The sequence below is a fragment of the Prunus dulcis genome, chromosome 7, assembly GCF_902201215.1.
Source record: "Prunus dulcis chromosome 7, ALMONDv2, whole genome shotgun sequence".
Classification (NCBI taxonomy): Eukaryota; Viridiplantae; Streptophyta; class Magnoliopsida; order Rosales; family Rosaceae; genus Prunus; species Prunus dulcis.
The window spans coordinates 11728024-11746264 of record NC_047656.1 but is presented as its reverse complement, the minus strand read 5'-3'; the positions used below and the strand labels follow the sequence as shown (position 1 = coordinate 11746264).

Genomic DNA, 18241 nt, shown 5'->3' with positions numbered 1-18241 from the left:
ACACTATATTATTCATTTCTACATCCTCAATTATAAAGGTGGGGTGAAGATAAACAAGAAAATATACTCGTAATTAGCGTTACGCTAGCATAAGAATAGTTAAACAGCTATGAGTTGGGATACATTGCTAGTATTTTTACTCTTTTAAAAGTAGAGTAACATTTTTATTAACGATTTGTACATCGTCAACTATAAAAGTAATAAATAAAAAAGGATACACTTAGTGAACGTTTGGCAAGTCGGCTAACTAAAAGTTTAAAGTATGGTATTTCTTAATTATTGTTAGGACCAATAGACTAGAGAACTATGGGATAAAAAGCCATATACGTTCCTATGTTGTGAACCATAAAATATCAATTCTAGCAACGTAAAATAAATAGAATTCTACTACCATAATGTATCTCCTTACAACATCCACGTACCCTATTTTTTTGGTCGAAAACATCCTAGTACTTTAACTCCTTAAAGTAGGTTGAGCTACAACCTACCTCAGCCAAGGTTTGGGTCATCAGTGCCTGCTTAAATACATCCTCTCACCTAACATCCTGTTACATTAACTAATCAACTATAAAACAAACTATTATTTAGTTATGAGACTAATCACCCATAGTGTGTGTTTGATAACAAGACAAGATCGTGGATTGGGCTTTTCTTTTGTATTTTGTTGAGTCCGTTTTTATTTTTCAGGAGAGGAATCAAATTGTACACATCAATCCGAGGTCCTGTGTTCGAATATGTCCTTACTCAATATCATAAATAGTGATCATACAAACTCGTGGATGACATAAAGATCATTTTCACCCAGGAAAACAGAAAGGGGAGCAGACTTCGGAAACATAATGGACAAAAAGGAACTCTCAGTTCATTTTCGAGGAAGTTGCAGGAAATTGAAATGTACACACACCATATATCAAACAATTGCTTCTTGGTTCATTACACCTATAAACATGATTTGTTTCTAAGTTTATATTACTTGGGGAGAAAGCGAGATCTTATTAAGGAACAAAAGCCATCGATTAGTCCATACGTTTGACTACTGCTGATAAAATTAGTTCCAAAAGTATATGTTTATTTTTATGATTGTCCATTAATTATTAATTAGTTGTTGTCTTGTTGGCCTAATACAACAACTTTCCAGGATGCATCCAATATCAATTTCATCATGGTGGGGGATAAATATAATTAAAATTTGACTCATCCGAAACTTATTTTTTTTCGAAAAAAAAATATTTATATTTACCCGGAATTCTTCATACAACATTTGTATACAATATTATCCTTCTTACCATAATCTGTCACTTAACCTACAAAGTTAGTTTTTGGTTGCTTTGTGAGGTTGACTGTCGTTTGACTACTAAATTATTGTTGCATATAAATTGGGATAACAAATTGCCTCTACAGAATAGACATTACATCAAGGTATCTTTCCTTCATTTTTCTAAAGCAAGAGGGTAAAATTCGAGCTGTTCTACTTTCCATGCTACAATCCCCTATTTCTCTTATAGGATCTTCACATATCAGTACAAGAGAAGCAGGTAATCAAGTTTGTAGCTCAAATGGTTAAAAGTATTTCTGCAACCGAAGTCCTAGGTTCTCCGTCCTCCAATATCGTTTGTATGAAAATTAAAAATAAAAAGTTACTTCAAGGTTTTCTTCCTCTTTTTTATTGTTTGTCAAAGTTGAGAAGAAAAAAGGGGTCTTCTCACACACATTACCAAAGTGTTACGAGAATTCGAATATGACTCACTTGGTCTACAAGTAAAAATCATCTTTCACTAACCTAGCCATGTTGGCGTCTTCCCTTGTATGTTATTGACCAATGGCTGAAGTCCTTATTTGTTAATGACCAATGGCTGAAGTTAAACCTAGTTGGATCGGACCTGACCAATTCAATGGCAGTACTATAAAATCCCACTTTTAAAAAAGATGGGTCAACGAAATGTGAAATGACAAATAAACCCTTATTCCATGCGAACAATCTGATAAAGTTATGTCTGCTCTCCCTCAGCTGTTTGTTTCTGAAGTGGATTGCCATTGACTTCCCAACCTATAACTATCCGTGTCGTTGGATGAAACAGTTATTTTATTTTATTTTATCAAACTTTATAAGACTCAATCCCATTGCAATTCCACTTGATGAAGATGCATTTTATGATCAAGTAGGTTTTGTTTCTTGGAAGCATCATGCATGCACATCTCTTGTGCATTGGATGTTGACTAAAGGTATAAATATAAATAAAAATTATTAGGAAAGTTGTATATGATGTTCTAACACGTGATAAAATTTAGTGACAACATTTGATGATGATGATAATCGTTTTATTGTTTTTTCTTTTTTGGAGCATATGCAATTTTTAACTGAGTTGTTTTGTCGCTCAATATTTACACGAGCCAAGAAGGAAGAAGCCGTAAAAAAATATCTAAACAATTTATTTCTTGTAATAATATCATTCAATTAATATTTAAAACAATTAGTCTTGTTCCACTTTATTGAAGAAGATCTTGAGTTCAAATTTTGTGGACAATTATTTATGTTATTGATTTTTTTTTTTTGTATAAAAGAAAGATGATTGTTTTAAAGTGATAGTAACCATTTTAAAAAATATATATGTGAGTCATATTAGACAAATTTTAAATTTAAAAAAAAATAGATAAGCAAATTCCAAATCATTTCGTACGTACCCTCTGGTGTCTGGGTGCTTTCTACATGGAATGACAAAAGTGCCCTCAACGAAACTCAACTGCCAATTTGCCAAACGGTAAACCCGTCATTGATGAAGAATCCCGATAAATCCCTCAGGCAGAATTGCGTGTAAAAATGATAAGGAGGCGTCCATCGCAAGAAATCCTCTTTAGTTTTCTTTGATTTTAATTTATTTTAAATCCCAATCGCTGTTCATCTCTCATATCTCTAATCCTCTGTTCTTTGTTTATTCTTAATAACTAAAACTCCCCAAAACTCCATTGTATATATATAGATTCACAGACCCAACCAAACATATATACCATTTTTAGAATTTGCCTATTTCTTTCCGTCTCAAACTCCTTACGAATTTGTCTCATTCTTGCTGATCCTCTCTTTCTCTATCCTCTCTCTCTCTCTCCTTGAACACATTTCCTTCACAGAAATCATAGATTAAAACCTATTTCTTCCAAAGAATAGCAAGCCCTTCTGGTTGGTGATTGCAACTCCTCAAATGGGCATTTTGGGTTCTGGCTTTCTGAAACTTCTTTCTTCTTTTTAACTTGCTTTAAACCAGGTAATATATCAATCAGCTTTTGCTTTCCTGTCTGGGTTTTGAATTCGTGCATCATTTTGTTTCTGTGGCCATTATTAACTAATAACTCTGTTTCATGTTGCAGGAATTCAAATATATATTTATATATTTGTGTGGTGTTTGATTTTAAAGGGTTAAAAGATGTTGGGAAGCTTGCTTACCAGATGCCTTATGTATGTTTTATATTATCTGTTGAGTTTGGATTTGGGTTTGTTTTGATCTTCGACTTTACCTTTTTTTAATTTTCTTTTTGGTTTCTTGCTTGCTTTCGTTGAATGTCTCTCTCTCTCTGCAGAATGTTTCTTGGGTATGCTTACCCTGCATTTGAATGTTATAAAGTTGTGGAGAAGAACAGAGTTGAGATTGAAGAACTCCGGTTTTGGTGTCAATACTGGTATGTGAAAAGCCTGTCTCTAATTTCTGCCTCTTATTGTGAGACTGGCTTTGACCAATTCATTTTCATGGGCTTTTTCCCTTGAAAATTTTGGTCCTTTGATTGTCATATCGTCCGGCATACAAACTTACATATCCTATATTCGATTTTAAATTTAAGAACACCCGGTTTTACCTTATATGGGAAAATATGCATCTATCGTTTACTTTAAAAACCGTGACAAATTATACATATTCGATTTTTACTTTTAAAACCTTAAGCGGTACTTACAAAAGCCTGTCACGTGACATAGAAGTCTCCACTAAAGTTTTTCTCGGAGTTCTTTGTCAACCAAAATTGTTGTCACAACAAAATATTTTCCAAGACAAAAAATGGAGGGAACGAATGCTTTAATGATTGGTCAATTGCATCGCCGTACATGTGATCAAATATGGTTCATGGCCTTGTCCACTCCATTTCCTTGTTTTCATTGTGGGTCGCTATTGATGTAAACATACCATTGAAAACATTTTGGTGACTGTTTGTGGATTGATGATTTCATCTCTTTAATGTTATGGGCATGTTTAATTGACCTCTAAATTGGTATGTCCCATTGAAGGCATGCCTCTACCATATAGCCCCATATATCTATACAGATATAGTGATCTATTTGCACAGAAAAAGGTCAAATAATAACAGAAACGAAGGGATGTTTTTAACTTCCAAAATCTTTTACAGGATAATTGTGGCCATGCTTACAGTTCTAGAGAGGATTGGAGACGTTTTCGTTTCATGGTATAAATCACTCTTACACTCTCTACCCTAATTGATTATATGCTTGTTTTCATCATTTTCGTTTTGATGTATGCTAAAGTAATTTTTCTGAAATATGAAGGTTGCCCATGTATGGTGAGGCGAAGGTGGCCCTTTTTATCTACCTCTGGTATCCAAAGACCAGGGTAAGAAAAATGTTTTTCTTTTGGTTGCATACAACCGGTCTTTTACATTACTGTTCGTGTGCTAGTCACGTTTACCGTTCGTGTGCTAGTCACGTGATCAGTTATTGCGAAAACCACTTAATAGATGTAATTCATGTGAACACTTTTTGAATTTATGTTGTAGGGAACTGGGTTTGTGTATCAGACACTGTTGAGGCCATATGTAGCAAAGCATGAAACAGACATAGACAGGAAACTGCTGGAGCTGAGAGCAAGGGCCTGGGATTTGGCGGTTTTCTACTGGCAAAACTGCGCCCAAATGGGCCATTCAGCTTTCTTCCAAGCCCTTCAATACTTGGCTTCTCAGTCCTCAAAGTTCACCAAAACCCCCGCCGAAGTGGTAGGTACATTATCAACATTTTACACACAAGTTGCAAACACAAACAAATTCCACATAAACGAAAATGAAGATTCAAACTCTTCTGGGTAATGCGTAACTGGAAATTGATTTGTTTGATTGATTGAACCAATCTCTCGCAGCGGACGGTCGACGATGATCAGCAGAACCCACCGCCACCTTCAAACGCACCGCTTCGCAAGCCCAGTGGGAAGAACAAGTGGCCGCCGCCGTCATCTCCGCCAGGAACACCCAATGGCACAACCACAACCGCCAATGGCACAATCACAACCGTCAATCGTTTCATGTCCGAGACTCCGAGATCCCCCAAGGTGCAGGTTCAGGCCAAACATCAAACAGGGGGGCAGGTTGACGAGCTGTCCGAAAAGCTCAGGCTCAGGCGTTCCAAGCCAATCCAATGAGAAATTAGATTGTAACAACAACAAAAAAGAAAGAACAAACGAAATTGTACAAATCCCACAAACAGAATCGATTGATTGATTGATCAGAACTCTGTATTGGAACTGAAAATTCTTAAAACTTCAAATTCAAATTCATTCATTCAATTCCATTTCTTCGAGTCAGTATATACACAGATGAACAAAAAGTGAAGACGTCGTTGTGTTAGGTGGTGAGGCCGAGACAGAGGAGTATGCGGCGGAATGCTTGGGAGAGAAAGGGGATGAGAGTGTGGGTGAAGAAGGAGAAGCACGGGCACGGAGAGAGCTTGAGGCAGAGGCGGCGGAGGAAGTTTGGGCCTGATGGGCCGGAGGTGGAGGACATGGGCTGGAGGTAGGCCCAGGCGGCCTGCTTCACGAGGCGGTTGCGGATGGAGATCTCGTAGCCGGAGTTGGCTGCAGTGGCGGCGGTAGGCGAGTTCACGGCGGAGGGGGAGGCAGATGAGGGGAGGAGGTCTTTGAGAGACGTGTAGGATTCGGAGCCCTTGAGGGAGAGGAGCTCCAGGTCTAGCTGGGGCAGCGGCGGCCGGGAAGAGACGTCGCCTTTTTGGGCGGGGAAGCTGGAGGTGTGGAGGCCGTGGAGATGCTTAGTGGGAAGAGTGGTGGGGGAGAGGAGGCTGAGATTGGTGGGGACCACGACGGATGTGGAGATGGAATTTCTGCGGCGGAGCTTCCATGGTGGGCTGAGGGCGTTGGAGGAGTCGTCCATAGCTGTTGAGCAGAAGAAAAGAAAGCAAGAATCCGTTGTGTTGTGAGAGAGAGAGAGAGAAACGAGAAACGCGGTGTTTGGGTTCCAGCGGCTTGCGTTTTAGCAATTATTGGCCTACAAACAAACGTCGTTTTTGTCACTATTCGCACACACTATCTTTTATTTCTTTAAAAATTATTGTTTGCGGCCCGCCAATCTCCCAGAATATGTGTGGGGTCCACTCTCTGATGACCCTGTGCACTGTGCTCAAATTTCTCTTTTTCGTTTGTTTTTTACTGGTTCTGGGTCTGGCAGTGAAAATGATTTTAGACCAGCTATTTTCACAAGCAATGCTAGACATATTACGTTTACATTTAATTTGTGTTTCGCGTTTTTAACAGGAAGAGTAATGCTACACTTATTATATTTTTATTTCATATTTCTATATTACATAATGTGATATGTTCATATTATATGTCACATCAATTAAATCAATTAAATGTATTTTAATAAAGAAAGTTTAATTAACAGTTTTTTTTAAAGTGTTAATAAATCATAAAAAGAAAAAAAAAATTAAATAATTTTAATTGATGTGGTTGTCCACCTCATATGCCACATAAGGTGGTATGAGAATATGGTATACAAATATGGTAAGAGTAGCATTATTCTTAGTAGGAATGTTTATTAGAGAAATAGTACACAAAATGGTACATAAATATTGTATGACTATAATAAATTTTAGGCTTTTTATCATAACTGGTCTCTAAGATTTGCGAAATTATTATCGTTCGTCCTTAACATTTTTTTCTAACACTAATGGTCCTTAAGGTTATCCTCCACACATCAAAATGGTCTATGCCGTTAGCTTTCGTCAAATTTTCTTTTAAATTATTGACGTGGTATGTATGTGAAGCCCACACATCCGATAGTATAGAACCACATGGTTTTAAATAAAATAAAATGTATTTTAAATATTTTAAAACTTAAAATACATTTTAAATTTTTTTAAAGGAATTAAGTGTTTCTAGGAAAACAAAAAACCGATCCAAGGCAAGGGGCCATAGAAGGCGCAACGCTCTCTCTTCAACTCCTCTCCACCATCATCAATGCCAAGCCCTCCTCCTCCTCCTTCCTCACCAACCCAAACCCAAAAGCCTGAAACCCATCCTTTCTCCCCCGTTCACTGTTCGCTCTGTCCTCCAATACAATAGGAAGAACCAGACTTGATCCAATTTGGAGCCTAAAAAGAAAAAGGAAACAGATATTTTTTTGTTTTGGAAAAATTTAAAGCAAAGTTGGCCTAGAAAAGACTCCTCCAACGTGAAAAAAATGATCACAAACACCATAGTGCATGCATGGTAATTAACAAATGGTCGATTAATGACCGTTGGAAGTGAAAACATCATAACATCATATTTATAATATAATATTAATTAACCATAAACCATATTATTGATACTGATAATTCAATAGAATACCAGACAAATCAACTAAAAAACCTTCTAATAACAAACGAAATCCCTAAACCTCTCAAGGAAACTAAAACCCTAATTACACGAACTAGAAATGTATGTTATACTTATAATGCATAAGAATCCATAGGATATCATAGCGGTCTCTGAAGGCAGACATATGCACAATCTCACCGGCCTTGAACATCTCCTGATTCAAAATCTGGTTCCAGCCACGTGTTAAAACATGACCATGATTTCCATTTTAAGGTCACTTAGTCGGGTGAGCATGTATTGAGGAATTTCAGCCATCTTCTTCCAAAATCTGATTGAGAATAATGCACAGACGACAATTGACGAAATCCAAGCAGGCAATGGCCTCCTATATATAATCAGGTACCCAACAACTTGATTGCTAAGATACTTGAAAACCACAATTATAAACCACATTATGTAGCATGCCAACTCATTTAATACACCCATGTGTGCTTTTTTTTTTTTCTTTTTTTTTTTTTATCACCCTTAATTATTATTTTTTGGTCGAATATCCTAATTAAAGCATTAAAAAAAATTAGCATGAGTTGGGGGTGGGGAAGGGAGAGGTAGACAGAGGGGGAAGAGGTGTGTTTAAATAATTTATTGCGCATATTAAAAAGAAGATTTATTTAGTCATATACTCATTCTTAGCATTAAAATTATAAATAAATTCTACATCATTTAATTTCTATAAACAAACCCAAAAAATGACAGTTGACCCTATTGAATTTAATTTTAATTATTAAATTACTTTGATATCCTATTAAGTGTGTTGGGCTTTTTTATGAGGTTTTTGGGTTGGGTTAGTTTTAAGAAATCAATGGTAGTTTTGTAATTTAAAAGAAGTTAAAAGCCTTTTTGTTATGTTGTAAATAGGCTTTAGATGTGTTTCTAAAATCTATTTCATATAGGGTTTTTTTATAATTTGGACTCATATATTGGGTGTTATAGTAAATCTCCCTAAAAAGAATTGTTTGTGCCTAAATTCTACGTGCCAGTCCAACTAATTATTAGCCCATGTCAAAAATAATGGTTTAGGCTATGTGTTACCAAAATCAAAAGTCAACCCATATAGGTTTAGAGGCCCAGACTTTTATGAACCAATTGCAATGAATAAATTTACAGATTAAAGATTAATAGCCATTAATGGTGATTTAATCTGGACAAATAAGTTTCCAATTGGTTAAAAATTAAGCCTAGCTGCTAGTCTCTCCAAAGGTTCAAAATTTGATCATCACCGTTGATCACAATTTCAGAAATCAAGTCAGCAAATTCTTAGGGAAGATCTTTATCTCAAGAAAGCTCACGTGAGTCTAAAGTCAAAATTTCAACAAGGCAAAGGACATGATGAAGAGTTGGTAGAAGGTTTAATCGGAAAACCACTCCCCATAACCATTTAATGCCAGAAAATAGGGCCAACTTTCTTTCCGACGCTCGTGAGGATTTTGCATCAGGGCAAGTGGGGTTTACAAGAGATAAACAAGAAATAAGAGAGTTGGTTGACAGGAGATCAAAACTGATCATCATGAAAGCTAACTTTTGATGGGGGTTTTTTGTTAGACTAAACCACTATCCCTTTTTCGCACTGGAACAAGGAATCCTTTCAATTATTTCTTCCTCCAGATATTAAGGAATAAACCCTCATTCAGATTCTCTATAAATATGAGAGGAGATGAACATGATAAAGGACAGCCAAAAATTCAATCAAAACAAAAATTCTCGTTCATACTGACAAACTAAAACAAGATCATACAATCTCAAAAGCCTTCATACTCGAAAGCAATCAAGCTCTTTTATTTACAAAAGACATCCAGTCTCTAACAAAACAGGCAGAACTCAGGTTTCTGACTTCAGGTTCAACTTAAAGAAGCAGCTCACTAAGAAGACGAGATTTCTCTCATTACGAATTTGGTTTAGCATAGGCGAATTAAGCAGAACTCAGGTTTTTCATAATATGAAAACCTCAACAAATTTACAGAGATGCCTTGATCTCTTAGAATTGCCAGAATAGCTCTTGGATGATTCATAATCAAGCAGAACATGTACTGAAGTGCAGCTCCAGGTCAGCAATCGTCAATCCAACCACTTCCAACCCCATCCAGACTGAAGAGATCTCAATTCTGCCCATCCAACAAGCCTCTCCATGTCTAAAATAGATTAAAGCTCTGCCAATCTCAACATTGGTATCGATTTCCAGCTGAACCTCATCAGTTAAAGGTGCTGACGTTTGAATCCAGCACAAATATATCCAGCCCAGCCTGAATCACAGGCAACAATCCAAGCAGAAATTGAAGCCCACTGTTCTGATGTCCTTTCAGATGTGGCATTTCCCTTTTTTTAAAAAAAATTGTGTAATAGACAGTTCTATTTAAAACAGTATGATTTATTTTCAATATTCATTTTGGCCAAAACTACTAGTTTTACTGTGAGAAATTGTGAAGTCTTCACCAGTTTGAGGCAAGAAAAGAACCTACTTATGAGATATTCCTCACCCAAATTCACAATCACTTGTTTAAAGTCAGTAACTTGGGACGCAAGTTATCTATTTTTCATAAGATTGTTAGGGTATTGACTGATAACAGTGGCACGCTCGCACACCAAAGAAAGTTGATTTGTTGACCACAAATGGTTTTCAAGCCAATGGAGAATTTCACCTTACCATCATAAGAACTAAATCTAAACAAATGAACAAGAATTTTCCCAAAACTTATTTTTTTTTATTTTCTAAAATCTGCATATTAAATTATTTATTTAATTAACAACATTCTTTCATCCTAATTCAAGTAATTTTTTAACGGCCAAAAGATTATTTAAAGAAATTAACAAAGAACGAAGATACAAACCACATTTCAGATCCTCAAAGTTCAACTGACAATAAATTTAAAAAGTAACGATGAAATTTTCACCAAAAGAGAAGGTTAATGATATTGTTTTAAGTATAAGAAAAGTGACTGATGTTATGAGGAAAAGGGAGAAGGTCTAAAAGACAAGGTTAGAGAGAAGTTTGCTAGCATTCTCCATTATTTTATTTTTTTAACACAAGTGATAATCTAAATTATAAGGGAAGGGGATCTCACACACATTACCAAGGTGTCATGGGAGTTCGAACATGTATGCAAATGAAGACCCTTTTCTATTGCACTAGACCCAATTCGCAACTATTTTCTTTTTAAAAAATTAACAATTTCTATTGTGTTCTATGTACATGCACAATTTGCGTATTTTTCTTCTTGTAAGAACCATACTCGATCCAATTTCAAGTGAAATTGGTCTTCACCATGTTTTGGAGCCCAAATGGACCACAAAATTAATTAATTTCTTTTGGAAAATCTTAAAGGAAAGTTCGACTAGAAGAGAGACTTTGCCGTAATCCCAACGTGAAAAGATGAACAAACAAAACAACATAGATAGTACATGGTAATTAATGGCCTTGTGATTGGAAGTGAAAATCATATAATAAACAAAAAACTTATGAAGAAAGTAATTAAGGATCTCAAAAACCTTCATCCAATAAGTAACTAAATTCTTGAAAAACTTCAAGGAAACTATAAAACCCTAATGACACGAAAAACTTAGGAAGAACAACTTAGGAGGAACCTAAGGATCCCAAATTTCTTATAATTGTAATGCATAGTAAACTCGATGTCATCCTTCTCGTCTATGTAAGCCCAGAGATGCACAATCTCACGGCCTGGAAATTCTCCTTCCGCGCAATCCGTTTCCAGCCGTCAGTTAAAGCATGGCCATCCTTAGGAGGAACCTAAGGAAATTAGAGTGACATCTGGTTAGGTTACTCGTTTCGAATTTCGGGTCAATCATTTCATCTGCGTGGTTACTAGATTTCTCAACCTGCTTGCCTGATTGCATGAGATCTCTAGCTACTTGCCTGATTGCATGAGATTATTGCTTGTTAAAGAAGAGAACGAAAAAGTCACTTCAAATTTATTTTCAGTACGTATGTTATTATATTCAAAGAATGAAAAACTAGTTTGTCATATCTGCACATCTAGATGCCACACCAATTCTCACTAAGCAAAATCCCAGAAAAGGAAAATTAACAGAAGAGGTCATCATGCATTCTTTATTTTTTTTATTTTTTTTAAAAAAGGGTAATTGTCCAAATAAGAAAGCTTGGAAATTTTCCTCAAGTTTAGTTTTGGAGATTATTTTCTAATACGTGCACATTAGATTATCTATCTATATATATAAAGCAAAAGATAGATAATTGTTAAACATTCAAAATACTAAAAAATGCCCTTGATTAATGCAAATATTAAAATTTGAAATTATTAATTAAATGAGGATAATAATGGTCAATTTATATTTTTCTTATTTTAAAAAAAATTAAAAAAAACAAAACCAATTGACAAACGCTCAGAGAGGTCAGGGCTACTATATATAACGCAAAAGAAGAAAAAGAGTGAAATATTCGAAACACCAGAAAATATCATTGGTTAATGCAAACATTAAGAATTGAAATTATTAATTAAATGAGGATAATGTGTTAAATTCACACTTTTTATATTAAACAAAATTTAAATTGAAAAAACAAAATCAGATAATGAGTCCTATTTTTATGGAGCACAACTCCACATTATCTTTTTTAATTCTAAAATTAAAAAATTAAAAAATTAAAAGCAATTGGCCCACGCTCTAGTATATTTAACACAAGTACCACTCCTTTTTTGTCTGAGACAAAATTACCAATATTCTTTCATCCTATTCTACTTAATTTTTAAAGGGCCAAAAATTATTTAAAGAAATTAACAAAGAATGGAGATACAAGCCAACATCTTAGATCCTCAAAGTTTAAACTATAGAGTAAAAAAGTTTTGAATGAAACGCAACATAACGAGTAAAAGTGACGTATTTAAAAAAAATGGTGTCAACAATTCGCAAGAAAATAAATAAGATTGAACTCAGGGCTAGAAATCTTGGCTGCCTTGACAATACCTAGCAAGCCCGTCCTGCAACATGTTTAAAATCACAGAATTTACAGACAAGGATTCCAAACAGAACCCCATGGTATACATGCATTAAACAATGAGCATGCATTATACAACCTTAGATTATGAATTTAGATTCAGCATTACTTCCTCCCGTATGTAGCATAGCCTGCGATTATTTCATCCGCCATCCTCAATAATCAATTCCTTGCTGAATATCCGCCAATTATAAAGTTTTATGATTTAACTCTTTATTCCTACAACAGGGGTCAAAGACATACTGAACTGTACAGTATAACAATAATTCCCAGCTTGTCGTCCATCAGCTTCTTCCACAAGCTTCGCCGGTGTTCATTTATCAAGCAACTACTTGGCATCTCCATGCAATAATCGACAGAGATGGAAGCCTCCGATGGGGTAGATACATGAAATTTCTACAGATAGCTAGTCACACAATTCACCTTTGAGAGAAGTTAACAGCATGAGGTGGAATTTCAGCAATCCCAGATGGGGGAGTTTGTGGCCTTGTTATACTAACATCAGGAACTCCAAAGTCGGAGTGTAGAATGTCTGCCCCATTCCATCCAACACCAGCTATAGTTGTCATGGTGAAGGAACTGATTACTCCAACAGTTTGATAATAATCGTCAAAGAGAAAAGAACTGAAAGAGTAGCAAGGGTAAAAAGCAAAAAGAGGAACATCTTTGAAAAAGGATACAATCCGTTCTCCACATATCTGTAATGCTAACTTCAGCATCAGACAAAAGCCAGTAGTCTGCATCATTCTGCAACAGTAACAACAAGGTATTCAACCAGAATCCACACATTGTCCGCCAGAAATTTGATTTACCAAATTATAAACATATACATTGTTGAGAATATTCATGGTTTTGTAAAAAATTTTACACGAGCATACGGAACTCCATATGCTCTATTAATCTGAAAAAGGTTGCAAGTATATAGCTAAAATCCATAGGCTGACTGATTTCTTATCCTTGATAGTCGACTTTCAGTCTTGAAATTATGCTTTTTTTTTTGGCTTTCAATTACTAAACAAAAGAAATTGGTCAAAATAACTATACTTACATCAACATCAGAGGGGACAATCTTCATCATTCCCCCAGCAAACTCCTGAGAAGTGTTAATATCAGAGCACGTTTGATCAGCCTGTTGCACCCAAGGTTCAATTTCCTTTCCACTGCTCTCCACAGTGATCACTTCTGTTGTTGGGTGTTCGTTGGACCCAGAACCAGAAGCAATTGGGAAACTCACAGGTGGCTCAGCGCCATTTATATCCTCAAACTTCTCCTCAAATTGACTAAAATCAAATAATAAACACAGATAAATAAATAAATAAAAACAACAGGATATCCCATTCAACATGCAAAACAAGCAGGTCCTATTCAATTGAAGAAAGACCATAAACGTATGTAGTTATTTCATCCAAAAAAAGAAGGAAACAATACCTGACAAGGTAGACATCAATGGGTCCCATTGTGCTTCTAAGTATGATCCTGTATCTCCTCTGTGGATAGTCAACTGCCTGGTGTATATTGAAGGAGAATCAAAATTGTACCAAAGTGAAAAGGAAAAGAGAGCATGTGCCTTCTGAAACAAATATAGGTTCTTGACTTACTTCATCAGGATCCGGGACTTCCAAGGTGGTTCCATGTGGAGCTTTAATTGCTATCAGGGTTTCATTCTGGAAAAGAAAAGGCACGAGTAGTTTAATGGAAACCACTAAACCATCATAGAACAAAGAGTTAGAAGTGATGCATGATACTCACGTGGAAGCAGGGTATGGCTTTGATGTCTTCTTCAGTGACAAACAGCCACCTAGAGTACAAGTTGAAGGTACCATAAAAACGTACGAGTATACACAGAAGCAAGTAATTAATAATATAAACAAAACAAGTGAACAAGAAAATAATCAGAAATATTGATGAACAAGAAGATTTTACTTTCGGTTGTTTTCATCTTCACTCAAATCCCTCAATTTTTCCTGCATCTCTCTGCAAAAGTGCAAAAGCATCAGCATCTTCCGATAGTTTGAAGATAGTTAAATTGATTTCAGAAAGAAGATCAATGGCATAAACCTTATTTGGTCATCTAATGTGCGCTCTTTTAAGGATAGGTTTTCAACTTCTGCCTGCAGGACAAAGCCACAACTTAGAAAGTCCATCTCTTAGAAAAGCCACTAAATTTTCATTGTTTCCTTTTAGCACCAGGGATTTCACAGCAATGTAGACAGCTAAAATCTGCAGATCTATAATTACTACAGAAGAAGCTTACTCGTGATGATTCAAAAGATAACAAACATGGATAAATAAATAAGCTCCTGGTCTTTGCATGACAAGAGCTTGCAACATTTAAATACCTGTAGTATAGAGAGATCACCATCCAACTCCCCTGGCCTTGAAGCATCAAATCCCCTAATCATTCATTTAACACATCCTTGCGTAAGTTCCCATGTGTTCCAAATTGTATTAGAGCTTGAATTGAATTTAGACACAAGAAAGGAAATTTTGGAATAAACAATCAAAGATTACTTCCAACGTATTCTGTTCTTGAGCTTCTTTTCAATTAGACCTATGCCTTCCAAGACGTTTGTAATGTCATATATCCGCCTCTTCTGAACCTGTCTCATTTGCAAACCTTTCAATCAGTACAGACCCAAATGCAGATAATATATGCGTTCATATGTATGTATAACGACAGAAAATGGTTACCTCCAAAGTTTCTGCTGCTTTGTTTAGATCAAGAATTCCATCCTCTGCATGCTTAATCAAATTGATGAATTTCTTTGTCAACAGACCTGGAAAGTTTGAGTACAGTTATCTCACAGTGACATCATTTGACAGCCGTAAGAACTGGCAGTATTACAAGAAAACAAGAACTCATTCAAGGTTTACCTAGAGAACTGTCATAACGACAGCTGCCAGCTGGAGTAAGAGGAGAAGGGGAGCCTGCATGTTGACAGAAAGTATCCAATTAGATTAAGAAAAATTCATTTATCTATATAACAATATAATCTTTAAAAAAAGGATGTGCACCCTACATGGACTAAACTTTTATTGAAGCTTATCTTGGTGATTTGTTTGAGTTAGGCCAAAGAAATGATGAAAGTCAAGCAAAAAAAACCTAAGAGATAAGAAAATTTCCCACCAGCATTTGACACAGGTGTCTGAGGCCCAGATCTATTGCCCTTTGAAGCCTTTGACCTATTGTTTATCCTTCCCCCTTTTGTAGACATGGGAGTCTGAAGGGGACTCTGAACGACATTAGTATATCCAGGACTGCTTGTCCAATCACTGTACTCAACTTCATTATTATCCTTCCGTGTAAGTTGCTGAAAAACACCAGCAAAGGTAACAATACGTACAAGGCAAGTTAGAAACCATGCTAGTTAAAATGCACAACTATAGTGGATCTATTAGATAATGAAGGGTATGTACGAGATAAAAATTGAAAATCAATTAAGATAAGTTGGAGGGTGGAGGATGTAACCACAAGGATGAAATGGGAAAAATTTCTTGCCACTAAGCATAGTTGACAGTCACGTCAAGGTAAATGGGCAAAGCAATAAGGAGTTATTCTTTTTAAATAAATAAAAAATAAGATAGATTACTAAACAGACATATATGATATATCTTTCTCTCTCATAAGGATAGAATCACTGCAAACACACAGAGCACAAATGCACCTGTTTTCAAGTGCTAAACATATAAAAGATAAGCATCATGCAATCTTCTCAAGAAATTACCACATCTCATGAGCAACAATTGATTCCAAAAAGGAGCCAAATACTACAACTCGAAAACCTACAGTCACACCCGTAACTTCTTAGCAGATTAGGAAACGCAGTATAATGTGATACACAAGCACCATATCAGATATCCACATCTCAGTTTTTCCCTCATCACGAACATTCCCAATTCTTCACTTTGACAAGTTGCATTATGAGCTAAACTTATGATTTTATTATTGTTAGCCTAACTTACAAAATTGCAATAAGTTGATAGATAAAGTACAACCAAATTAAATATCTTAACAATCAGTACCTTAGCGTTAAGTGAAGAATAGGGGTTTATTACCTACAAAATAGCACTGATGAGCTAATCACAATTTTCTTATTACAAATTGATACCAATCTCATAGAAACCCTAAACACACAAACCATCACTTCAGCCAAAAATCCAGACAAGCACTCTGAAAGCATCTAACCATCTTCCTCACCACAATTATCAAATCCTCAAGCAATTACAACACAATTCCCCAAAACAAAGCAACGCAGCGAGATAGACACGCAGATATGCGTGAGATGGCAACAACTCACAGGAGATCGAACATGAATAGCTTCAGGTTCTTGGTCACCAGCTCTGCGAACACCTCCAGCAAATCGATGGTAATTGTCCGGAGGGAAGGGCTGCGGCTTCGTCGACTCAAACGCGAGGTGACGCCTCAGCGGCGGCAGGATCTGGGTGCCGCCGGCGGTGGCCGCCGTCGCCGGCGTTGGTTGGCGGTTGGGAGCTCGAGCGCAGCCGGACATGGAGGGATCGACCGGCTCGAACTATCGGCGGTTTCCGATTGCCAAAGACGATCGGTGAAGGAGAGACAGATCTTTAGGGTTTGGGGAACCGAGAGAATCGGTGCGAGAGGGGAGGAGGAGGAGGTTTAGGGTTTATGGGGAGGCGAAATGGGATCCGGAGTGGGTAGAGAGAGAAAGATAGGGGTTAGAGAGAGAAAGTGAGGGTTAGAGAGGGAAAGTGGGTTAAGGGGGTTAGGGAAAGAGCTAGCAGAAAACGAGGGAAGGGAGGGAATTTTTAGTTTCGGATAGATGTGGAGGGAACACGGCGGAAAAAATTAATTTGTTAACTGGTTTCCTTTTTTGGACCCTTGTATTTTTCATAATTGTGTTGTTGCCCTGATGAGAGGTAAGTTTTACAAATTGACACTGCTCCAACTTCTTTTTATCAAGTGTAATTATTTATACAAACTAGTATTGGCATGCGCTTGATACATACTAATCTCTTGTTACGCGCTTGATACAAACTAACCTCTTGTCACGCGCTTATGTGCATGCCAATTGATTTTTATTGAAAAATTGATATACATTTTAAATTTTTATGTGTTTTTTATATTAGCATTAATTATTAAAACAAATAAAAAAAGAAAGAGAGGAAGATGGGTGGTGGTGGAGTGGGATAAGTGGCACATTAAGAAAGTGGGTTTTGCGTTTTTCATTTTATTTTAATGATATTTGTGTTATCATTTTAATTTCATTATATTAATTTGTTGTATCATATTACTTTATCTAATTAAGGGCTGTTTTGGGTTTTTTAATGTTTCATTGTTTGACATGTTTGCTTTATATATACATATAATATTAGTCATGGTCGGTCTTAAAATTTTTAGGATCCTGTGCGTAGCTTAAACGGGAGCCCTCATTCCAATATGAAAATATTTATATAAAAATTTACCATGACTTAACACCATAGAAAAAATTCAAAGGTGATTATGATGATGATAAGTAGTGAAACAACTTTAATAATTTATTTTATTTTTTTAACAGAAGAGGATATGGAAATGTATATTTACTTCTTGAAAAAAAAATATCCGTATGCCAAAATGTTCATTAATTTACAAATGAAAAAGGAGATCAACCGGAGGGCATGA

The 18241-nt window shown here is 36.1% G+C and overlaps 3 protein-coding genes across 3 annotated transcripts; 1 reads left to right on the top strand and 2 right to left on the bottom strand.

Annotated features, from left to right (window-relative positions):
- Window positions 1–2919: 2919 nt before the first annotated feature.
- Window positions 2920–5557, top strand: LOC117633938 (putative HVA22-like protein g). Its single transcript, XM_034367807.1, has 7 exons — window positions 2920–3260; window positions 3364–3451; window positions 3574–3672; window positions 4390–4446; window positions 4547–4610; window positions 4774–4989; window positions 5130–5557. Exons 2-7 carry the CDS (start codon window positions 3420–3422, stop codon window positions 5406–5408), a joined length of 747 nt encoding a protein of 248 aa, XP_034223698.1. The 5' UTR covers window positions 2920–3260; window positions 3364–3419; the 3' UTR covers window positions 5409–5557.
- LOC117633939 lies at window positions 5469–6294 on the bottom strand. The gene has a single exon (XM_034367808.1). It carries the CDS (start codon window positions 6151–6153, stop codon window positions 5611–5613), a length of 543 nt encoding a protein of 180 aa, XP_034223699.1. The 5' UTR covers window positions 6154–6294; the 3' UTR covers window positions 5469–5610.
- Window positions 6295–12468: 6174 nt separating this feature from the next.
- LOC117633937 (transcription factor E2FA) lies at window positions 12469–17428 on the bottom strand. Its single transcript, XM_034367806.1, has 14 exons — window positions 16902–17428; window positions 15731–15914; window positions 15478–15531; window positions 15295–15380; window positions 15115–15203; window positions 14943–14997; window positions 14662–14714; window positions 14527–14577; window positions 14353–14401; window positions 14202–14267; window positions 14032–14108; window positions 13652–13883; window positions 13284–13350; window positions 12469–13159 (listed from the first exon to the last, which is right to left on the bottom strand). The coding sequence occupies exons 1-14, from the start codon at window positions 17112–17114 to the stop codon at window positions 13023–13025; spliced, it is 1413 nt and encodes a 470-aa protein (XP_034223697.1). The 5' UTR covers window positions 17115–17428; the 3' UTR covers window positions 12469–13022.
- Between the last annotated feature and the right edge of the window lie 813 nt (window positions 17429–18241).

Bases quoted from the DNA above. Each gene is read 5' to 3' on its own strand.
- LOC117633938 (XM_034367807.1), top strand. From the start codon at position 3,420: ATGTTGGGAAGCTTGCTTACCAGATGCCTTAT. The intron at 4,447-4,546 runs GTATAAATCACT...TGAAATATGAAG, and splicing joins GGAGACGTTTTCGTTTCATG to GTTGCCCATGTATGGTGAGG. The intron at 4,611-4,773 runs GTAAGAAAAATG...TTTATGTTGTAG, and splicing joins TCTGGTATCCAAAGACCAGG to GGAACTGGGTTTGTGTATCA.
- LOC117633939 (XM_034367808.1), bottom strand. From the start codon at position 6,153: ATGGACGACTCCTCCAACGCCCTCAGCCCACCATGGAAGCTCCGCCGC.
- LOC117633937 (XM_034367806.1), bottom strand. From the start codon at position 17,114: ATGTCCGGCTGCGCTCGAGCTCCCAACCGCCAACCAACGCCGGCGACG. The intron at 15,204-15,294 runs GTAACCATTTTC...CAAATGAGACAG, and splicing joins AAGCAGCAGAAACTTTGGAG to GTTCAGAAGAGGCGGATATA. The intron at 14,715-14,942 runs GTATTTAAATGT...TTTGTCCTGCAG, and splicing joins GTGATCTCTCTATACTACAG to GCAGAAGTTGAAAACCTATC.